We start from the raw sequence: 17,852 nt of genomic DNA, 5'->3' as shown, positions 1-17,852 counted from the left end.
ACGTAGCTTAGAGAGACTTTTCCAGAGTGTTTTTACACTTTTCTTTACGCTTTGAGGTGCCCTCACGAGAAGCATAAAATTGAATTTTTGAAACATGTTAGCGAGACGAATGAAGTCTTGTGGGGTAATAGCTAGACTGTTCACAGTCCACTTTTTTCCATTAGATCGTCGAGAACAAGCGATACAGACCGACTCTAGCTTGAAGGTGTATCTAATGTAAAGGGGGCGGGGGACGATTTGGGAGTAGGCGAGAGAAATAGAGCTCGGAGTAGGCGAGAAAAATAGCTCGCGTTCAGTGGGCGTGAGAGGAATTTTCATGCCTCTATTTTTTGTGCCTCTCTTCCTCCGACGCTATAAATCCCGACGCCTGCCCCCTCGGTACATTTGAAATCAGTTATAAATAATGGCTGTGACGGTGAGCGCTCGATCTTACGGGAAAATAGGAGACTGTGAACAGTCTATGTTCTGTAATAGCTAGCTTTACGAGCATTTGATAATCGATTTAAATCGATTTTCAAATAACCGGACCCACGCCCTTCTGCGACACTCATTTCACTGATACTGAGAAGGGTAAATAGACATGCGCCGCTCATACCTTTTTTTTTTCAGGCCCCTGATGATCGATCCGCAAGGGCAGGCAAATAAGTGGATCAAAAATTCTGAAAAGGAAAATCAACTCTCGGTAGGAATGTGAAATCCGGTTAATCTCGCTCTTATGGCAGACTGTTGTATCACTACAGCAAACGCTAAAGACGTTGTTTTCGAGCTTTTCATTTTCTTTTTGTTTGTTTGTTTTTTTTTTTGTTTTATTTTTAGCAGATTGTAATCCATTCGTTTAATTATTACAGAGTACTTGCCAACAACGTTTTTAACTCTAATATTATTTTCGGGTAGGTGATTAAATTGACAGACGCCGATTACATTCGAACTCTGGAGAACAGCATTCAATTTGGAAACCCCGTGCTACTTGAAAATGTTGGAGAAGAGCTGGATCCTTCCCTTGAACCTCTCTTACTCAAGCAAACCTTTAAACAAGGTTTGTGACCTGAGTTTTGTCTCGTGCACTTTATTGTTAATTGATGCCTTAATGTGTTACTTGTCTGTATTACAATTGTAGGAGGGGTTAAGTGTCTTCGTTTGGGTGAGAGTGTTATTGAATACTCGGATGATTTCCGGTTCTACATTACTACGAAGTTACGAAATCCTCACTACCTGCCCGAACTGTCCACCAAAGTCACTCTTCTCAACTTCATGATCACTCCTGAGGGACTGGAGGATCAATTACTGGGAATTGTTGTCGCTAAAGAGAGGTATGCGAGACTTGATTGTTTCTTAATACAACAAAATTTATTTATGGATTGTCATCATCATTGTCTGTTCCATTACATTCTGAGAGCTGTTTTTGTTTTTCCTCTTAAGTTTAGTTTGTCAACGATAGTTGTTATTTCTTGTGTAGGCCTGATCTTGAAGAGGAGAGACAAGCATTAATTGTACAAAGTGCTGCAAACAAGAAGCAACTGAAGGAGATCGAAGACAAGATTCTGGAAACGCTATCCTCTTCAGAAGGAAACATCTTAGAGGACGAAAGTGCCATCCAGATTTTAGATTCGTCTAAGGTCAGCGCATCGTGTATTGTAAAAAAACAGTCGCCCACGAAAAGAAGTTCCTTTTTATTAGCACTAGAGAAAGAAACCAAGCTAATTATGAAAGTACATGATTTTAAGTAGAGAGACGGTCTTTGAGACAAGTGTATCACTGACACGTAAAGTAACAAATTTATGTTAAGATTATGTTACTGATGTTAAAGTAACCTCGCTTGCAGGTACTTTCAGATGAGATATCCAAGAAACAAAAGGTAAACCAACCTGAATTTACAATGCCTGTTAATTAGGTTATGTGGTTAAAAGATTGACTGTTCACTCTCTATTTGCTCTGTTGCTATATCAATAAAACTACAAGAAGACGTCACGTTACTTAAAGAGAACACCAGCAATTGGTTTCTTCTTTAAATTGTGTTACAAAGATCCAGATAGACGTTTCTGGTTAAAAAGGACCTAAAAACTTAAGTTTGGTTTTATTTACTACCCTTTAGAATAAACCTTGCAGTTAAACTAAACAGGAAGTACAGAAGACTACCAGGTTCTAAATTGATAGTTCTAAGCTACATAACAAGGCGGCCTTGCTGGTGTAATAAGCAATAACATGTCTGCGCAAAATTTACAAATCAAATTTTAAAATTTTGTTATACACTTATGCATAAGAATTTAACAAAAACGTTTTAAACAACGTTTCGATTCGCCGGCAACATGGCCGCTGCGATCTCAGCTGAACACCACCAATATGGAAGGCTAATAAAGGTCTTTTTGTTACCTAGGTCGCAGAAGAGACAGAAGCTAAGATCAATGAGTCTCGGCGTGGTTATAACCCAATCGCAGCACATGCATCAGTGCTGTTCTTCTCCATAACTGACTTACCAAACATTGACCCTATGTACCAGTCCTCTCTCACCTGGTTTGTCAACCTGTTCCTCAACTCCATACATGACAGGTTTGTATCTTGCAATTTGTTTCGATAGACTATCACATTATTACTCTACTGCTCATCTGCCATGCACTTAATACTTCTCCTCTGCTAAATAATTGTAATCAGCTGGTGCTGTTTCTTTCTTCAAGCAACAAGTCAAAGATCCTCGAACGACGACTTCGTTACCTAAGTGATCACTTCACCTATAATCTGTACTGTAACGTTTGCCGTTCACTGTTTGAAAAGGACAAACTTCTCTTCTCCTTCGTGTTGTGTTGCAACATTCTCAGGTCAGTGAAAACACAATCAATGCTTTTTCGACTTTTTATTCGCCGTAAACACAGGTTCGGTTATTTAAACGAGGTCTAAATTAGACCTCCGGATCCGTATTAGTGGTTTAATTGAAGAAAATAAGTGCTTTTCCAGTCCACGCTATATGCCTTATTGAAATTGTTCTCGATAAATGGTGTCAAGATAAAAACGTTGGGAAAACTAAAAATTGCTTAGAGCGCTGCTTTGTTACCGTTTGTAAGCACGAGCTAAACTCCGTTTAAATAACCGGCCCTCACACTTTCCACTGCAGTATGGCCTGGCAACTAGATGAATTTTATGTTGCCTTAGATCTTTGTAACTCACTGCTATTCAGTGTGACCTTTTCTATTGTGGTTTGGGGTGAACGAAACAAAAAAAGCTAGTGCTTTACTCTTAATTTTTTTCTTATACTTAGCCATTTGTTGTGTTTTAGTTCATTCACTTATCGATTTTCATTTTAACTGCAGTGCAAAAAATGAGTTGGACATGGAGGAGTTCATGTTTTTCCTTACTGGTGGAGTGGGCTTGGAAAATAAGGTACTAAATTTGAAACTGACGTCCCTGTTTGCAGGGCTCACATTGATGGCAGTTTTATACCTGAAGTAATTCCTTAGCGTAAATAAATAAATATTCATTGTAATTATTATTATTCGCTATCCATACCAAGACTGAACCGATGTCGTTGCTTACAAGGGTGCAAAGAAAGTGAAAAGAATCTTGATCGTTTTGCTCATAATCAATTTTTCCTTTTTTAGCTGGAAAACCCAGATCCTTCATGGTTGGCAGACAAGGCTTGGGATGAGCTGTGTCGCATGTGCGACCTTCACGGCTTTAAAGACTTTAGGTACTTGAATTTGCCTTTAATAGCCTATAAGAGATTAAAAGCGCTTTTCACTACAGAAAAAAAAATCCGTAGGCGGACCAATCAAAAAAGTAGCAAGGTACCGACATGGTTTGTAAAGAAATAATGGAGGTTCCTATGTCCTTGCGAAAACTCCAGCATTTCTTTATAAAAGTTGTCTGGACCTAGTTTTTCTGTAGTGTAAACGCGCCTTAAAAGCGACAGTACTACTGTGTTCGATGCTGTATAAAACTTTTGAAAAGACACGGTTCCTGTCATCTCCAGAGACCGAGGGGCATCTAACTGGATATTTGCAGGCTAAATCCCAACGGGAAAAAATTTCCACAAGGACGGGAGAGCCCCTAGGCACTTATTATTACGGAGCCAATTGCAGAAGATTTCGAATTCCTCGCTTCTGATTGGCCTAGGTCTCACTCGGTTTTTTTTTAAAACTCTGATTGCAATGAAACTACCCTTCCCGATTAGCTATCCCTGGCGGGGGTCCAAGGATGTGTTCGTCCAAATTAATCGGTAAATTATACTATACTAGGCTAGACTAATTAAGATTGAAATCTCATATTATCGCCATTTGCGTGTTTAAAATTCTCGCTGCCCAAGCCGATCTCTCTGTCGCCAGGTATGAGATGTAACAAAACGCAACTTCAGTGAAAGGCCAATAATACGCAGGGAATTGATTCGTATTTTTTCATTTATCGCGTGGACCCACCCCTTCCCCATGATCAGGTTTGGATAACTTTCAACTCTCATGGTGTCAAATGCTCTCGCACACCGGGCTGGAGCTTTAACTTGTAAGCTCCTCCAAAGATGCCTCCTAGGGTTTTTGCCTTGGAGTCAGAAACCTGCCTTTTAATAGTTCACCAATTTAAAAACGAAAACAAAAGTTAAATAAACGTTTTGCTAAGTTGTGCGTAATTTTTCTAGGAAGAGCTTTGTGGGTAACACACACGAGTGGCGTAAAATCTATGACAGTAAAGAGCCTCATCGCGCACCCTTCCCTTCTCCGTGGTCTGAAAAACTTACCGACTTCCAGAAGATGATCGTCATTAGATGTCTCAGGCCTGACAAGGTACAACAGCTATTTTACACTATAACATTCGACTAATATGTACATTTAGCCGGGGCTTAACGCGAAGCTGCCATTAATAATTTATAATTTAAATCAAGCAATATACTTGTAATCCACAAATCAGTTAACTTAAGGGCACATTCATGTGACTTTTGAGGGAAAGGCTAAGTAATTTTAGAGTGAAATATCTTACATCGAGTTGATAGCCTTATGTTTACACCCAAAAAACAGGAATCATCTTTGATCACATTCAAGAGTCATAATGGCTCTTGATCCCAGTAGATTAGGCCTGGAAAACAAATCAGGCCGAATTTTTTGCGTTCGACAAGCTTACTTAACAAACTCTTGCCAACAAATCTGGGGGTGTATAAACCAACCTTTTATACTTTTTATACAACACATCTGAGTTGAAACAGAACTATGAGGCGCTGTATTTATCATACAGAGCTCGGACAGAATGCAGTATTTTACAATTTTTCAAGACAAAGGGGACTCAGTCAATATTCAGGACGATCAATCGTGGGCTTTTAACGAAACCGTTCAAAAAATTTGCAAAATCACCTATACCGCCAGCCGGTTCTCACTTCTGACAAGCGCCAAATTTGTGGTACGGGCTGTGATAGAGTGCTTGAATGAACGTTAATAGAGTTACGCTTCAACATAGTAAAGAATTTATTACGTTTATCGTTTTATTTTATGGTTTTATAACGTGTAATCTTAAAAACCGTTGAATCCGCGCAGCATTTTGAGTACTCCTGCAAGCGATGTTCATGAACGACTAAAATCAAACGGCACGGACAAGTGATTAAAATTGCAATAGAGACTACTAGCTAACAATCAGTAAAAAATATATAATTCGGTGAAAAATTTACGGAGACAACAATTTTCATTACGAAGACAAGTATTAAAGTGTCTCTAAAAATTCTGAGTGTTAAAGCTTAAAGCTTAAGTATATGTTTTAAGCCGGCCTCCTAGTGTTTGCCTTTTTTCAAAGATGAACTCTTTTACAGCCAAATTTATAACTAAATATTCTTCGGGACGTTTTCTTTTTATTTGCGGTGAGAAAATATATCTAAATGCTTTTTAAAGTTCTGTAAGCTTACTGAGCTATTTTGAAAAACTAGCTCATATGTCAGTGGTTTGAGCGTATGTATCTATATGGCTTTGTGTGTTCGGATTTCTGTTGCAGGAGCCAGGAAGGTTGAAGGTGCTATGAGTTGATGCATAGGAACCAATGCGATTTTGGCATCTAACATAACATTCACTCGGCTTAAGGTCAAACAAGGGCACTTTGAGACCGCCATCTTGATTCTTGACAATTTTTTCGTCTTTTACTACGGCTAAAAGTGTTTAGAAGCATAACATTGAAATATCTTTATGATTCAAACTGGTTGCTAATTCAAGACATTTCTGACCTAATTCGGCTATCGCGGACGGTACGCACGTATTTCATAATTTATGAGTTCTGTTTCACCTGCTTCAAGGTACAGTGTAAAAGATCATATTTTTTCAAAGTTCCTCCAATGAAACAATAATTGAAATTTAGATATGGACTTTAATTCTGGAGTATGCAGCCTATAATTGTGGTTTTAGAAGTTTGAAAGGCAAGGCGAGTATTGTTAATCCTGTAAACAAGCTTTATTCCATCGCTTGCGAAGTTCAACAGACCTTTTTCGTACCTGCAAAAAAGAACACGAATTAGGTGAACAACATGAAACACTTTTGCTGCTTAAGAGTCATTATAGTTGTTGAAACGTATTTTATCTAGTAAAGATGCGTAATTTAAGTAGAAGCAGTAACCTCAGGGAATTAAATGGGAAGAGGCTAGTTGACAAAATAATTACACCTGTTACACATTGTTTTATTGAGTGGAATAACGTGATATGAGTAGAAACAGTTTGATAATTTTCGTGGAAGAAAGTCAGCGCTGGGCTATCAACCTTAACGTTGCATGAAACATAATTTAATTACAGATATTGTAAAGCCGGGGTGATTTGTTAAAATCGTTTGAGCAAATTTTCTAGTAAACAATTTGCCTTATTTTACGTGCGAATTGTGAAAATGACACCTTCACCTTCACGTGCAAATTCTGCGCATGAGTTATTTTTATAATCCTGTTTACTGAATTACTGTGTGATAACTTCGAATTCCCTAACGTACGAACCACGAAAGGGGAAAAGTCCAACACTTTCACTTGCAAACTGTATGACTGTATATCTCATGCAGACTGGCTTTTCACAGTAATTAGAATAAAATGATTGTATGAAGGCCACTTAAGTTTTGAAACTAGTGCCTTAAGTGAAGGCTCTTTTCTTTTAAAAAGCTAACACTTTTAGAATCAAGTCGTCTAAGTTAAAGACTGTTTCATTAAGTAGAATCGGACGTGACAACGTCGCGAATAATGATGATGTAACCATCTAAAACAATGATGAAAATCATTAATGGACAGCGATACCCAATTTCGCCCAAAAAATAGTCTTAATTTAGGATTAGAACGGTAGATTGTTGATACAGGTACACTGAAGCATTCAACATAGCTCATGCACGTTAAACGTGTCTATGTTATCAAACCTGATACTAGGTCAGATCATTGTCTCAAATCTTACAAAAGCGTATAAACTTGCCGCATAAACTGTGCTCGACTTCATTAAATTAAATATTTAAAAAAACATCAAATATAATAATTACTCAGGCTTACCATTCGAGATGCAGCTCCTGAAAGCAATCAAGTTAAGGCCAGAATCGTTTGAGACTTTTAAACCCTCTTATGCATCAAGCAAGGTGAAAAACGTAAAAGATGCCATCCGAAATCGGATTTCCGACTTTGTCAAGCGATGCATTTCTCAACCAAAAACCCAATAAACAAACCAGCCATAAATAACAGAAGACTCCTGATAGCAGCTATATTTCATTTTGTACATCCAGTGGAAAAAGACCGTTAAAAACATCACAAGTTGACACAAAACTCTGTCAGCTTCAGCTGTCGAGGTAGACAAGTTTCAAGATGCTGCGTAAATTTTGCGCATGAACTCACCTGTCAAAATTTGACCAATCAGAGCATACAAATTGGACGTAGAGCGTAACCAACGCGTGACCATGGTAAGAAAAGGTCAAATAACTGGCTGGATCTTCGCGTCGGGGGTCAGTTTGAAATCAAAATCTTAACAGTGCGGGGCCATAGTGACATAAAACAACATATCTCATTTCTTAAGAAAATTAACTTGAGCCTGCGATCATTTGAAAACTAGTAACTTGTCAGCCGATAACTTTACAAAATACTCGACCTCGATGAGTAGACACCTGAGCCCGCGATACGGTCATGTGATACTGGTCAGCGGATACCCTGTTTTGACAGCTGTCAATTGATCACAATATTGATGTGCAATCAGTTTTCTCCTGGGCTCCCAGACTAGCTAGAAAGTAAGGGGGTAAACGTTGGTTTCCCTATGATGCAGATAGACGGTCGGTCGTTTGGTGTACGTTCACGTGATTACCAAATTTTCTACAATGGATAGATTTTCTTAGCAATGCGGCTCCGCCCGCGCGTCGAGCTCCGCTAATATTCTGTTACTTTTGTCTGCCTTAAAATGTTTTTGTATATATAATGCTTTTTTATTACTTAGAGTTGTATTGATCAGTATTTTTTTTTTTGAGTATTGAAGCTTATTGGTAAGTACAATACAATATACAATATTAACAAACAAAGAATGACATTACAAAACTAAAATAATAGGAACAGACAAGATACAAGGTATACAGGTTGCAATTATTAATTACAACAAAAAATGAATAGTTAGATAGATAAATAAAAAAATACAACTCAATAACAGAAATAACTATACAAGTCAAGCTTAATTTCGGCTAGAGGCTGAAAGATTCACCCTTGAAGGTTCTATAGACAATTTGTATTTTAGAACAGCTTTAAAGGCTAAGAAACTATATGGTTCGCTTTCTTTGGCTTCGGTGTAGATATAAAACCGAGCTACTGTCAGGCAAAGATTAAACGTATGGAAGGATCGATTCTCAGGGAGATATCCGTAAATCTTATCGTTATCGGTCAACGACACTGAGGACGAGTTATTATCGTTCCACCAAGAGGTAAAGAGGTTCCAGAAGGAGTGAACATGCTGGCATTCTACAACCAGACGCTCTACGGTCTGCTTCGATTCACACACATAACAGGAGTCACTGTCAGTAATTTTGGCCTTGAAAAGTTTGTCGCGAGTGTACAGGATGTGATGGTTTATTTTAAACTGAAACATAGAAATCTTTCTGTTTTTTGTGAGCTTGAATGGAAGAACAGATAACGCCGTAATTGTCTGATCTGTGAAGCCAGCCTCAACAAGACGAACTTCTGATGTAAGCTTTTGGAAAGATTTAGATACATAAAACGCGCGTGCTTGCCGGCAATTCGGAGGTGAGTTCTTAAATGGCTGAACTGAGGCACCCGAAACTACCAAATCATTTTCGTTATCACGTCTTAAGACTTTCCTCCAATGCTTTAGTGTTGCGTTACACAAGCCATATACCACAGAACGTTTGTGTTAATTGATCAGTACTTGAGTAGACAAATAAGATTTGTTTCTTATCTACGTAAGATAGTGTAGAGAATGGTAGAGTATATTATCTTTGTTACATGTTATAGTCACTTCAAAAATAGGACGCCACATTTCGTCAGATGTAGTGTAATAACGTGGGAAGTGTTGTGTGAACCGCCATATCGGTGCAATTCTTGGCTAGTAAATGTAATCAGGTTCCAAAGCTGGTTAGATCGCTTTGGCGTGGGAGCTCTGAAACGGCGGGGGGCTGGGCACAGTTGAATCGAATTTCTCGGTCATACTTCTGCTTTTAGCAATGTAGGCGTTGCCGCTTAGTAGATCCACAGGGTTTAATCGCAGCGAGTTTACTTGCATGGAACCAAATTTAACAAGGATAGCAGAGCTGAAATTCTTGAAGCGTAAATGCCAACGGATCAACCTGGTGTTTTGCGGAAACTAATTTTTGCGATTAGAACAGATTGGTTTTTCTTGCTGGGAATTAATTTTTGCGATTTTCAGAAAGTACCCAGTACCCAGCATTGTATTATTTTCGTTTTTATTAAGTACGTCCAATAGGAAAACATATTTTTAAGCAATAAACCAGTATTTTGTTGTTTCTGAATGAAAGAGGCAAATTGTGATTGAACAGACACGATTTCTTAGTACTGTATTTTTGGGTAGCGAATTTAAGTTAGAGAATATTTACTCTGGAGTAAATTTTTGTGGGAAAAATGTGTGCGGGAACTTATTTTTGCGGATCGCAAGAAAAACCGCAAAAATCCCAAAAATTAGAACCCGCAAAAATTTCGTGCCACACGGTAGTCTCAAACCAATGTTCGCCATCACATCCAATTATTGACATTTGTTCAATCGTAGACTAGCAGCAGAGTCGAAGCGTCAGCATTCATATCCAAAGTTCCTTATACCACCTTACCACGATAATAGCAATCAACTTTTGACGTTGTGAAACATATTGAAGCTTCTACATGATCCACGCATAGTTTACTTCCTTGCAGTAAAACCCAATTTTTTTCAGAACGCATCATTCACTAGTCCATCATGTTTCTTTGATAGGTTGTCCCACTTGTAACTAATTTTGTGGAAGACAAACTTGGCAGCAAATTTGTACAGCCGCCACCGTTTGACTTGGCCAAGAGCTACGTGGATTCAAATTGCTGTGCACCTCTTATCTTCGTGCTGTCCCCTGGAGCTGATCCCATGGCCGGTTGGTTATTACAGTTAGCTACTATTTTATCCTTTAAGACTAACAGTTGTCTGAACTTAAACAATTGTAAATAACAATAACAGCATTATTTGTACTATTACGTATCAAGGTCTCTTGCTTATTACTTTACGTTACATAACTTACGAAGTAGAACTGTGCTTGCTTTGTTGCTGTTGCTGTTTGCTAATAACATTGTTTTCTCTTTATTTATTACTTTTTTTTAAATTCCTGTTTTGTTTGCTTGTTTTTCAAGGACTGATGAAGTTTGCTGCTGACAAAGGTTTCAATGGCGACAAATTTAACGCCATCTCTCTCGGCCAGGGACAGGTACACAAAACAGTATTGTTCTCAATGTCCATGATCAAGTGATTAAGTGTTTGTTTTAGATGTTTAGAGAAGTAAGGCTGAGTTGAGGTTATGATGGTAGAGAGGGGGAAGAAATAAACGCGAACGCTATACCATTTGTTGAATTGTTTACAGGGCCCTGTCGCTGCACGTTTAATAGAGAACGCAGTTAAGGACGGAAGCTGGGTTGTACTCCAGAATTGCCACTTAGCAGTGTCGTGGATGACTTCACTGGAGAAGATTTGCGAAGACTTGTCACCAGAAACCACCCATCAAGACTTCAGGTTATGGCTTACTAGTTACCCGTCAGACAAGGTAACAACACCGCACTGGGTCCACAACCTGGTAACTATCCCCAGTGGGATAGTTACTAGGTAGATCGATATACTGGTAGCGTTTAGATTCCATTAGCTCTATTTTCAAGGTCAAATCATTTCTCTAAATAGGAGTTTAAAGAAGTGTAATTCTTCTCAAGAGTTTTTTTCTTCTTCTTTTAATTTGTTGTTGTTGTTGTTGTTTTTTTTTAATCTGTAGTTTCCTGTGACCGTGCTTCAGAATGGCGTCAAAATGACGAATGAGCCCCCGACAGGGCTGCGTCAAAATCTGCTACAGTCGTACCTCAGTGATCCAATTTCTGATCAAGAGTTCTTTACTGGATGCGCTGCCAAAGCTCCTGTAAGTACATTTAAACAGACTTGTGTATAAGTTTACTTCTCTGCTGCCATATCCATTGTAGTAGCTTAAGGTCCCTGTTTCTGTTTAATTCCAGCCGTAAATCTTCGCGACTAAAACTCGGAATACATCATACGCCGTATAAGCCTAGAGTGTTTTATAGCTTACGGAGCATCAGAAGATGGCTGATTGCGGAGAAAAACAGTCATTCCTAGAGTTACAAATCATTATTATCTCGCAGTATAAAACTTTGGAATGCTGTCCTCATTATGAGTAGTATAGGGTGCATAACGTAGCCTACACCACTTGAGAAGCTATTCTTAGAAATAGAAAAAGTTCGGTACGAAACCTAATACAATCCTAATCTACATAATGAAATGAATCTCTCTACGTAAAAAGCCAATTTAGAATATTATTAAATTCTTATACTCTGTAAAACCTACGCAAAGACATGATGATATAATTATCTCTACTAGAAGCCTATTTAGAGAATTATTCAATTTTTAATACTCTCATTATCTCTTATAAACCTACAGAGGCCATCATAATGTGGTTATCTCTACTAAAAGCCTATTTAGAATAATATCAAACTCTTATACTCTATAAAATCCCCGTAAAAACATCAGTAAAATACAGGTTTTGCGACACTTGTGTTTCTGGATTTCTGGAGAACAAAAATAACCTAAAATCTGGTGTCCTTAGCGCCCTGACTAAGTATTTATCTTAAGTGTTCGGGCAATGTTCAAAGTGTTTGAGATGACCAACTTCTGCATCCGCTAAAGTACGTACGCATCTCGCTCCTAGTAGCTTCCTCAGTGACTTCTCTAGGTGTTTAGAGTAACTACCCAGTACGTCAATTATTACGTTGTACTGTTCAACCCTGTAGCCATTGTATCTCTGCTTCAGCTCCCACATCACTGGCCCATACTTGAGTGTCTTTTCCTCAACTTTCTTGGCTCTACTCTCGATAAATGGGCAGCTCATTTCAATGGTGCAGACTTCTTTCCTCTCGTGGCTGACAAGTCGCGCGTCGATCCGATTTGCTCTAACTTCGTTGTGCTCTGCATAGATTGGAATATCCCAAAACGCCTCACTCGCGGTGTTCTGGTAGGCTGGTTTTGGCATCACCGGTGAGTACCATGGTGGAACCTCTTCTATTAACCCATGCTCTCGCAGGAGCTCAAAAAACAGAATCTTTAAAGCTGCATTATGCTTGTATTGGTACTTGGTTTGTGCCAGGCAGGAGCATCCAGCCAGTACATGTGCAACGCTCTCAGCTACCTTCCCACATAACCTGCATAGGACTTCGCCGTCGGTGGAGGTTTGCGTCTTCTCCTTTGTGTAGAGCTTCGTAGATAACAACTGCTCATACAGTTCATACATGCCCGCGATTGTATATGTAGGGCGTGTAGCCCAACCTTTTAACCATGCAAAGCAGCTGGTTGTGTTTAGGCTCTCATCTTCCCATCTGATACGGAATAACTTTCCTTGTCACTTTTCGTCTATAGCGACCTCCAAGAACTGCATCTCTTGAGATTTCTTCAACAGGTTCCCAGCTCTTGCTGCATTCACCACCTTTCCTTCCTTTGTAACCCACACGGGATTTTGGATATCAAGCTGAAGTGTGATGTTGAGTTCTTCAGCGTACTTAGCTGCTTTCTTTACAAGCGACGGGTGGCCTAATGCCATAGCATGTTCTTCCAATTCTAACTGCTTCCACAGTCCGGTCCGAATTCTGATACAATTTCAGAAGCAATTTGATTTTAGTGATCTTGTACTTGTGTTCGACTGATCGTAGGCCTCTACCCCCTTTCTCCCTTAGATATAACAAAGAAGTTAGGCTAGCTGGGTGCTTGCCATCGTTCTCAACTATGATCTTCCGAGCTGCTCTGTCCACATCTCTTAACTCTGATAGAGTCCAATGCTGTGTTCACACTAAGTACCGCAGCACCGGGAGTGCATACTGATTAGTTGCCTTTACACGGTTACAATCAGATAGGGGGCTGGACCATATAATAGATATCCTCCGTAGATACTCTTTAGTTGCAGACGCCTGGCCCAGCCGTTCATCCAGTCGAACGTTCTCTAGCACCCCCAGGAGTCTGTAGTGTTTTCCTTTCCGTATCAAGAGATGTCTATTTTACCGACCTGAATTTGCCTATCAAACAATAGTTCTTTTGTTCTGGGTGACGCCTTCCCAGACCAACCCGAAGCTTGTTTGAATAATTGGAAACCTTCGGCGTGAAAAACTTGCGTTCCACGGGGGTGGGGTGTGCTAGTTGATCTGTAAAGAATTGAAATTTCACGAGGGTACCGCGTGAAATAGTCTATAGCTTCTCATTCAGGAGCTTTGGAGAGCTATTCTTCTAGAAGATGCATTTTCATATGCAGTACAGACGTTCACAAATTGTTAGTCTTTGCTTCAGCTTCTTAACACATCAAGCATTGAGGCAGTGAACTGAAAACTTGATCTTTTAGTTCCATCATTGCTTTTATTTTTTGCATGAACCCGCCGCGTGCATAGATTTCTGCCGATACTTTACTCCGTTACTCCAAAGATTAAAGTCATAGTTTCCGAAGCGACCGAGAATACGTTCTGAAACAACCGGCTTTCTCTTTGCGCGACAACGCGCTTTGAATAAAACAGGTGTGTTCCTTTTACTTCATCTAAAAACGAATAGTTGTGCATTATACAGCACTTGCATGAAAGAGGAGTTACGCAACAAGCGCGTGTGGTTTTTACTTACAGAGAGCAATAAATTTTATCAGTAAGTGTGGGGACTTGAGCCCTGTTTTAAACTTCGCGGGCCATTGAAAAGGAGGCGCGATTATTTTTTTCAATCTTTTGTTTACTTATTCGTATTCATAACCAACTGGACATCTGCTTTTTATGGATCGGTTATTTTCGTTTAACTCTGTCCGGAAGGTTACAGAATTTCAGCATCGTAGGGGTGTTAGAGAAGCGTTTAATTTTTACTTGAAGCCGGAGTTAATAAACTCTTCCAATCGGCAGTGTTTTCGCATAAAGGTTCTACGCCGAACATCACACAGAAAACACAGGGAAGTGCGATTTTTTTTTAAGTCCTTTGTTTTCATATTCCTTTCAGTGTATTCATCGCCGACGGAGAATCTGCTTTTATACTGAGATCGATTTGTGTCGTTTACCCTTTCTGAAAAGTTGCACAAGTATACAACACGTGCTGTTAGAGAAGTTTAGCACCAACCTCGGGTAAGGTCATTGTCATGGCCTTGAGACGTGTTTTAGAAATGGCTGGCAGTTCAAAAGAAAGTGTTATTTTTTCAGTCTTTTGTTTACTGAAACAAAGCGGTTTGATTTTGTTGCTCTGTCGTTGACTACGTTTTTCAAACGTCATTGGAGAGAAGTTGTCGCAAATGTTGAAATTTCCCGCGCGTGAAAGCTTTTGTTTCACGTTGATCGTTTTTGTCATCATCATCATAATCATCTTCTCCTCCTCCTTCTCCTTCTCCTTCTCCTTCTCCTTCATCATCATCATCATTTTAATATTGTGCTTTTTTGTCAGATTTGGGAGAAACTGCTATTTGGTCTATGTTTCTTCCATGCCCTGGTGCAAGAGAGGCGTAAATTTGGTCCGCTTGGTTGGAACATACCTTACGGCTTTAACGAGTCTGATCTACGAATCAGCGTCCGACAGCTGCAGGTTTGTACAACTAGTTCTTGATATGTTAATGTACAGAGACACAAGCAGAAGGACAAGCATCATAAACAGACACAGTAACGTAACGTCTAAAGTACATTTTCAGCGCGAAAAGGTCTGCGTATGATGCTTTTCTAATAGCGTCGCACGCGTAAACCAGCCTTTAGGCGCGATTTATCTAGAGTCGAAGCGACTGATTTATATATCCTTTCCAGATGTTTATCAATGAGTACGAAGAGATTCCATTCGATGCTCTGACCTATCTCACCGGGGAGTGTAACTATGGAGGCAGAGTTACAGACGATAATGACAGGTTTGTACCTAGGATCGAACAAATAACTTCTCTTAAAGCTATCTACAGCTGAGAGAGTATATATCTTGACTTATAAATCAAGAAATGTACTGTAGCTGAAAAACGTTGCAAAGTTTAGGGCTAGAGTACTCTCTCGTTCCTAATGACTCTTGGGCTCGAATCCCGCAGACCATGTAATGCTATTTGTTGCTGTTACAGTTCGCCTTCGAGACACAATGACTTCTTTCCTTTCTTTTCCTTTACTTTCGAGCTAAACTTATACTCCCTTTAATCATACATTGTGATTATGTGATTGTTTGAACGCCTAATTATTTTTTAACTTCAGACGGTGCCTGATGAGCATCTTAGCCGACTTCTACAGTCCAGACATCGTACAAGACCCTAAATACAAGTTCTCTCAAAGTGGCACTTACTACGCTCCTCCAAAGAGCGAATATGATCAGTACGTGGAATTTATCAAGGTACAGTAATAGTAAGCAAGCCTTGGTATGTGCTGTGTTAACTTGCCATTAACGCTTTTGATTTTAATTGCAGGAACTTCCCTTATCCCAGACACCCGAAGTATTCGGTATGCATGACAATGTGGACATATCCAAGGAACTGCAGGAGACTAAACAGGTATCATACTTACTGATGTGTGCAGTCAGGGTGTATTGTCACAGTAAACTCTTCTAAAACGGCCACCTTTGCACCGGTCCTTGGTGTTTGCCACATGAAAAGTCAAAGAATATCACTGTGCAACGGCAGGCACCAACTCTGGTGTCCGTCTTAAGTAGGAGTCCTTTAAGGTGAAATGACTGTAATTTTCTTCTTGTTTGATTTCTAGCTGTTTGACTCAGTGCTCCTGACTCAGTCTCAGAGTGGCAGTGGAGGGGCGGGCAAGAGGTCTGACGACACTTTGTTGGAGATTGCAAAAGACATTCTGTCCAAGGTAAATACACCTCAATACTCCAAATACGGTTTGATGGTCTTACAGTTAGCTTACTCGTTTGTCTGAGACGTCAAAAATATCTTTGCACTCTATTTAAAAATCTATATTTTCTGCTAAAGTGGTTCTGTTATTTTTTCAAACTAGCTTCCAAAGAATTATGACTTGGAGGAAGCACTGAAAAAATACCCAGTCACGTATGAAGAGAGCATGAACACTGTGCTCGTACAAGAGATGGAGAGGTTTAATAAGTAAGTGAATTAATTGATTGATTGATCTGTTTAGTCGTTCATTTTTCTCTTGCTTAGTGTCCTCCTCGTGTAGCGCACGGCGTTAACGCGTAATCTTTGGGGTAAAAGTACAGGGTTCGATACCTGCTATCGCCCTTTTTTTTGCAACTAATTTAAAAGATTCTTTTTTTCTTTTTTTTAAGCTCAACAATTTAATAAAATTAAAGTTCGTAAATCATTTCGAGGATAATTAGATTAAAGGAAATAAATTTGAAACAAGTTAGTAGAAGTTACAGACAAAATTGAAACGCTAAGAAGTAACGACAGTTTTTGATAACCGGCCAAGGCTTGAAATAACGGCCGGTCAACGGACAATGTCCGGTCAAAAATAGGTTTTGTCCGGTCAAATCCTTGGATGGCCGAACATTTTGTCCGCTCTTTTATGGTTCTAATGAAATTCAGACGTTCACAGTTTTTTTAAATACGATTGGTCAAGATTAGACATTATTGAAGTTCGTGAAGGAAAAAAGTTGGGGGGGAGGGAGAGAAAGGCGGCCAGATCAAGAACTTTTATAACGTAAACCGTTCACAACACAGGGCCTCTGATAGGTCGCGGAAAAAAGTCAAATTTCGTGGGATTTTCAGGGACAAATTCGCGGAAAAACGATCGTTATAAAAAAAAGCCAATTTCGGGGAAATTTTTTGGGCAAATTTCGCTTGAAAGGGATCGGTTTTGCGGTGATTTCACGAACGGTTTTAATGAAACAAAACGGGAAATTTGCTATTTTTGCCGGGGGGTGGAAATGATGAGCGTTAGCCTGTGTAATAACAACAACAACAACAGAAACGTCGACTACTTATAAATGTTGCGTTTTAGAACCGGCGATTTGGTGCTCAAAACGCCCGCTGGCTTTGCGATCTCTTTTGGACTTGGTATTGTCTCGCACAAGGTTTTTTCTTATCAGAGATCATCATTTGCCCTTTTAACAACAATGAGCTCAGAAATGCGCCAATGGCAAAGCTTTTTATATCATGCACTGGCCAGTGCCCAGTTTTTCGCAATAATAATCTACAAACACCTGGTCGGTAGTTTTGGGACGCTTTCTCGTTGTAGTGACGAAGTTTCAAGATAAATTTGCAAGTAAATGGCAAGAACAGCCC

General features: G+C 39.4%; 1 protein-coding gene across 1 annotated transcript in view; it reads left to right on the top strand.

Moving 5' to 3' along the window:
- The window catches only part of LOC140947800 (dynein axonemal heavy chain 12-like), a 118,150-nt gene that overhangs the window by 93,086 nt on the left and 7,212 nt on the right, over positions 1 to 17,852 (top strand). Inside the window, exons 66-85 of the mRNA XM_073396996.1 lie at positions 610 to 682; positions 895 to 1,036; positions 1,118 to 1,310; positions 1,457 to 1,616; positions 1,823 to 1,855; positions 2,375 to 2,547; positions 2,673 to 2,813; positions 3,303 to 3,372; positions 3,591 to 3,679; positions 4,619 to 4,763; positions 10,376 to 10,526; positions 10,780 to 10,853; positions 11,007 to 11,186; positions 11,406 to 11,546; positions 15,086 to 15,223; positions 15,436 to 15,533; positions 15,859 to 15,994; positions 16,068 to 16,151; positions 16,360 to 16,464; positions 16,609 to 16,712. Of these exons, the coding sequence (XP_073253097.1) occupies positions 610 to 682; positions 895 to 1,036; positions 1,118 to 1,310; positions 1,457 to 1,616; positions 1,823 to 1,855; positions 2,375 to 2,547; positions 2,673 to 2,813; positions 3,303 to 3,372; positions 3,591 to 3,679; positions 4,619 to 4,763; positions 10,376 to 10,526; positions 10,780 to 10,853; positions 11,007 to 11,186; positions 11,406 to 11,546; positions 15,086 to 15,223; positions 15,436 to 15,533; positions 15,859 to 15,994; positions 16,068 to 16,151; positions 16,360 to 16,464; positions 16,609 to 16,712 (2,430 nt within the window). The remainder of the gene's footprint in view (positions 1 to 609; positions 683 to 894; positions 1,037 to 1,117; positions 1,311 to 1,456; positions 1,617 to 1,822; positions 1,856 to 2,374; positions 2,548 to 2,672; positions 2,814 to 3,302; positions 3,373 to 3,590; positions 3,680 to 4,618; positions 4,764 to 10,375; positions 10,527 to 10,779; positions 10,854 to 11,006; positions 11,187 to 11,405; positions 11,547 to 15,085; positions 15,224 to 15,435; positions 15,534 to 15,858; positions 15,995 to 16,067; positions 16,152 to 16,359; positions 16,465 to 16,608; positions 16,713 to 17,852) is intronic.

This window comes from Porites lutea, chromosome 9 (assembly GCF_958299795.1).
Source record: "Porites lutea chromosome 9, jaPorLute2.1, whole genome shotgun sequence".
Classification (NCBI taxonomy): Eukaryota; Metazoa; Cnidaria; class Anthozoa; order Scleractinia; family Poritidae; genus Porites; species Porites lutea.
This window is presented reverse-complemented; position numbering and strand designations above follow the sequence as displayed.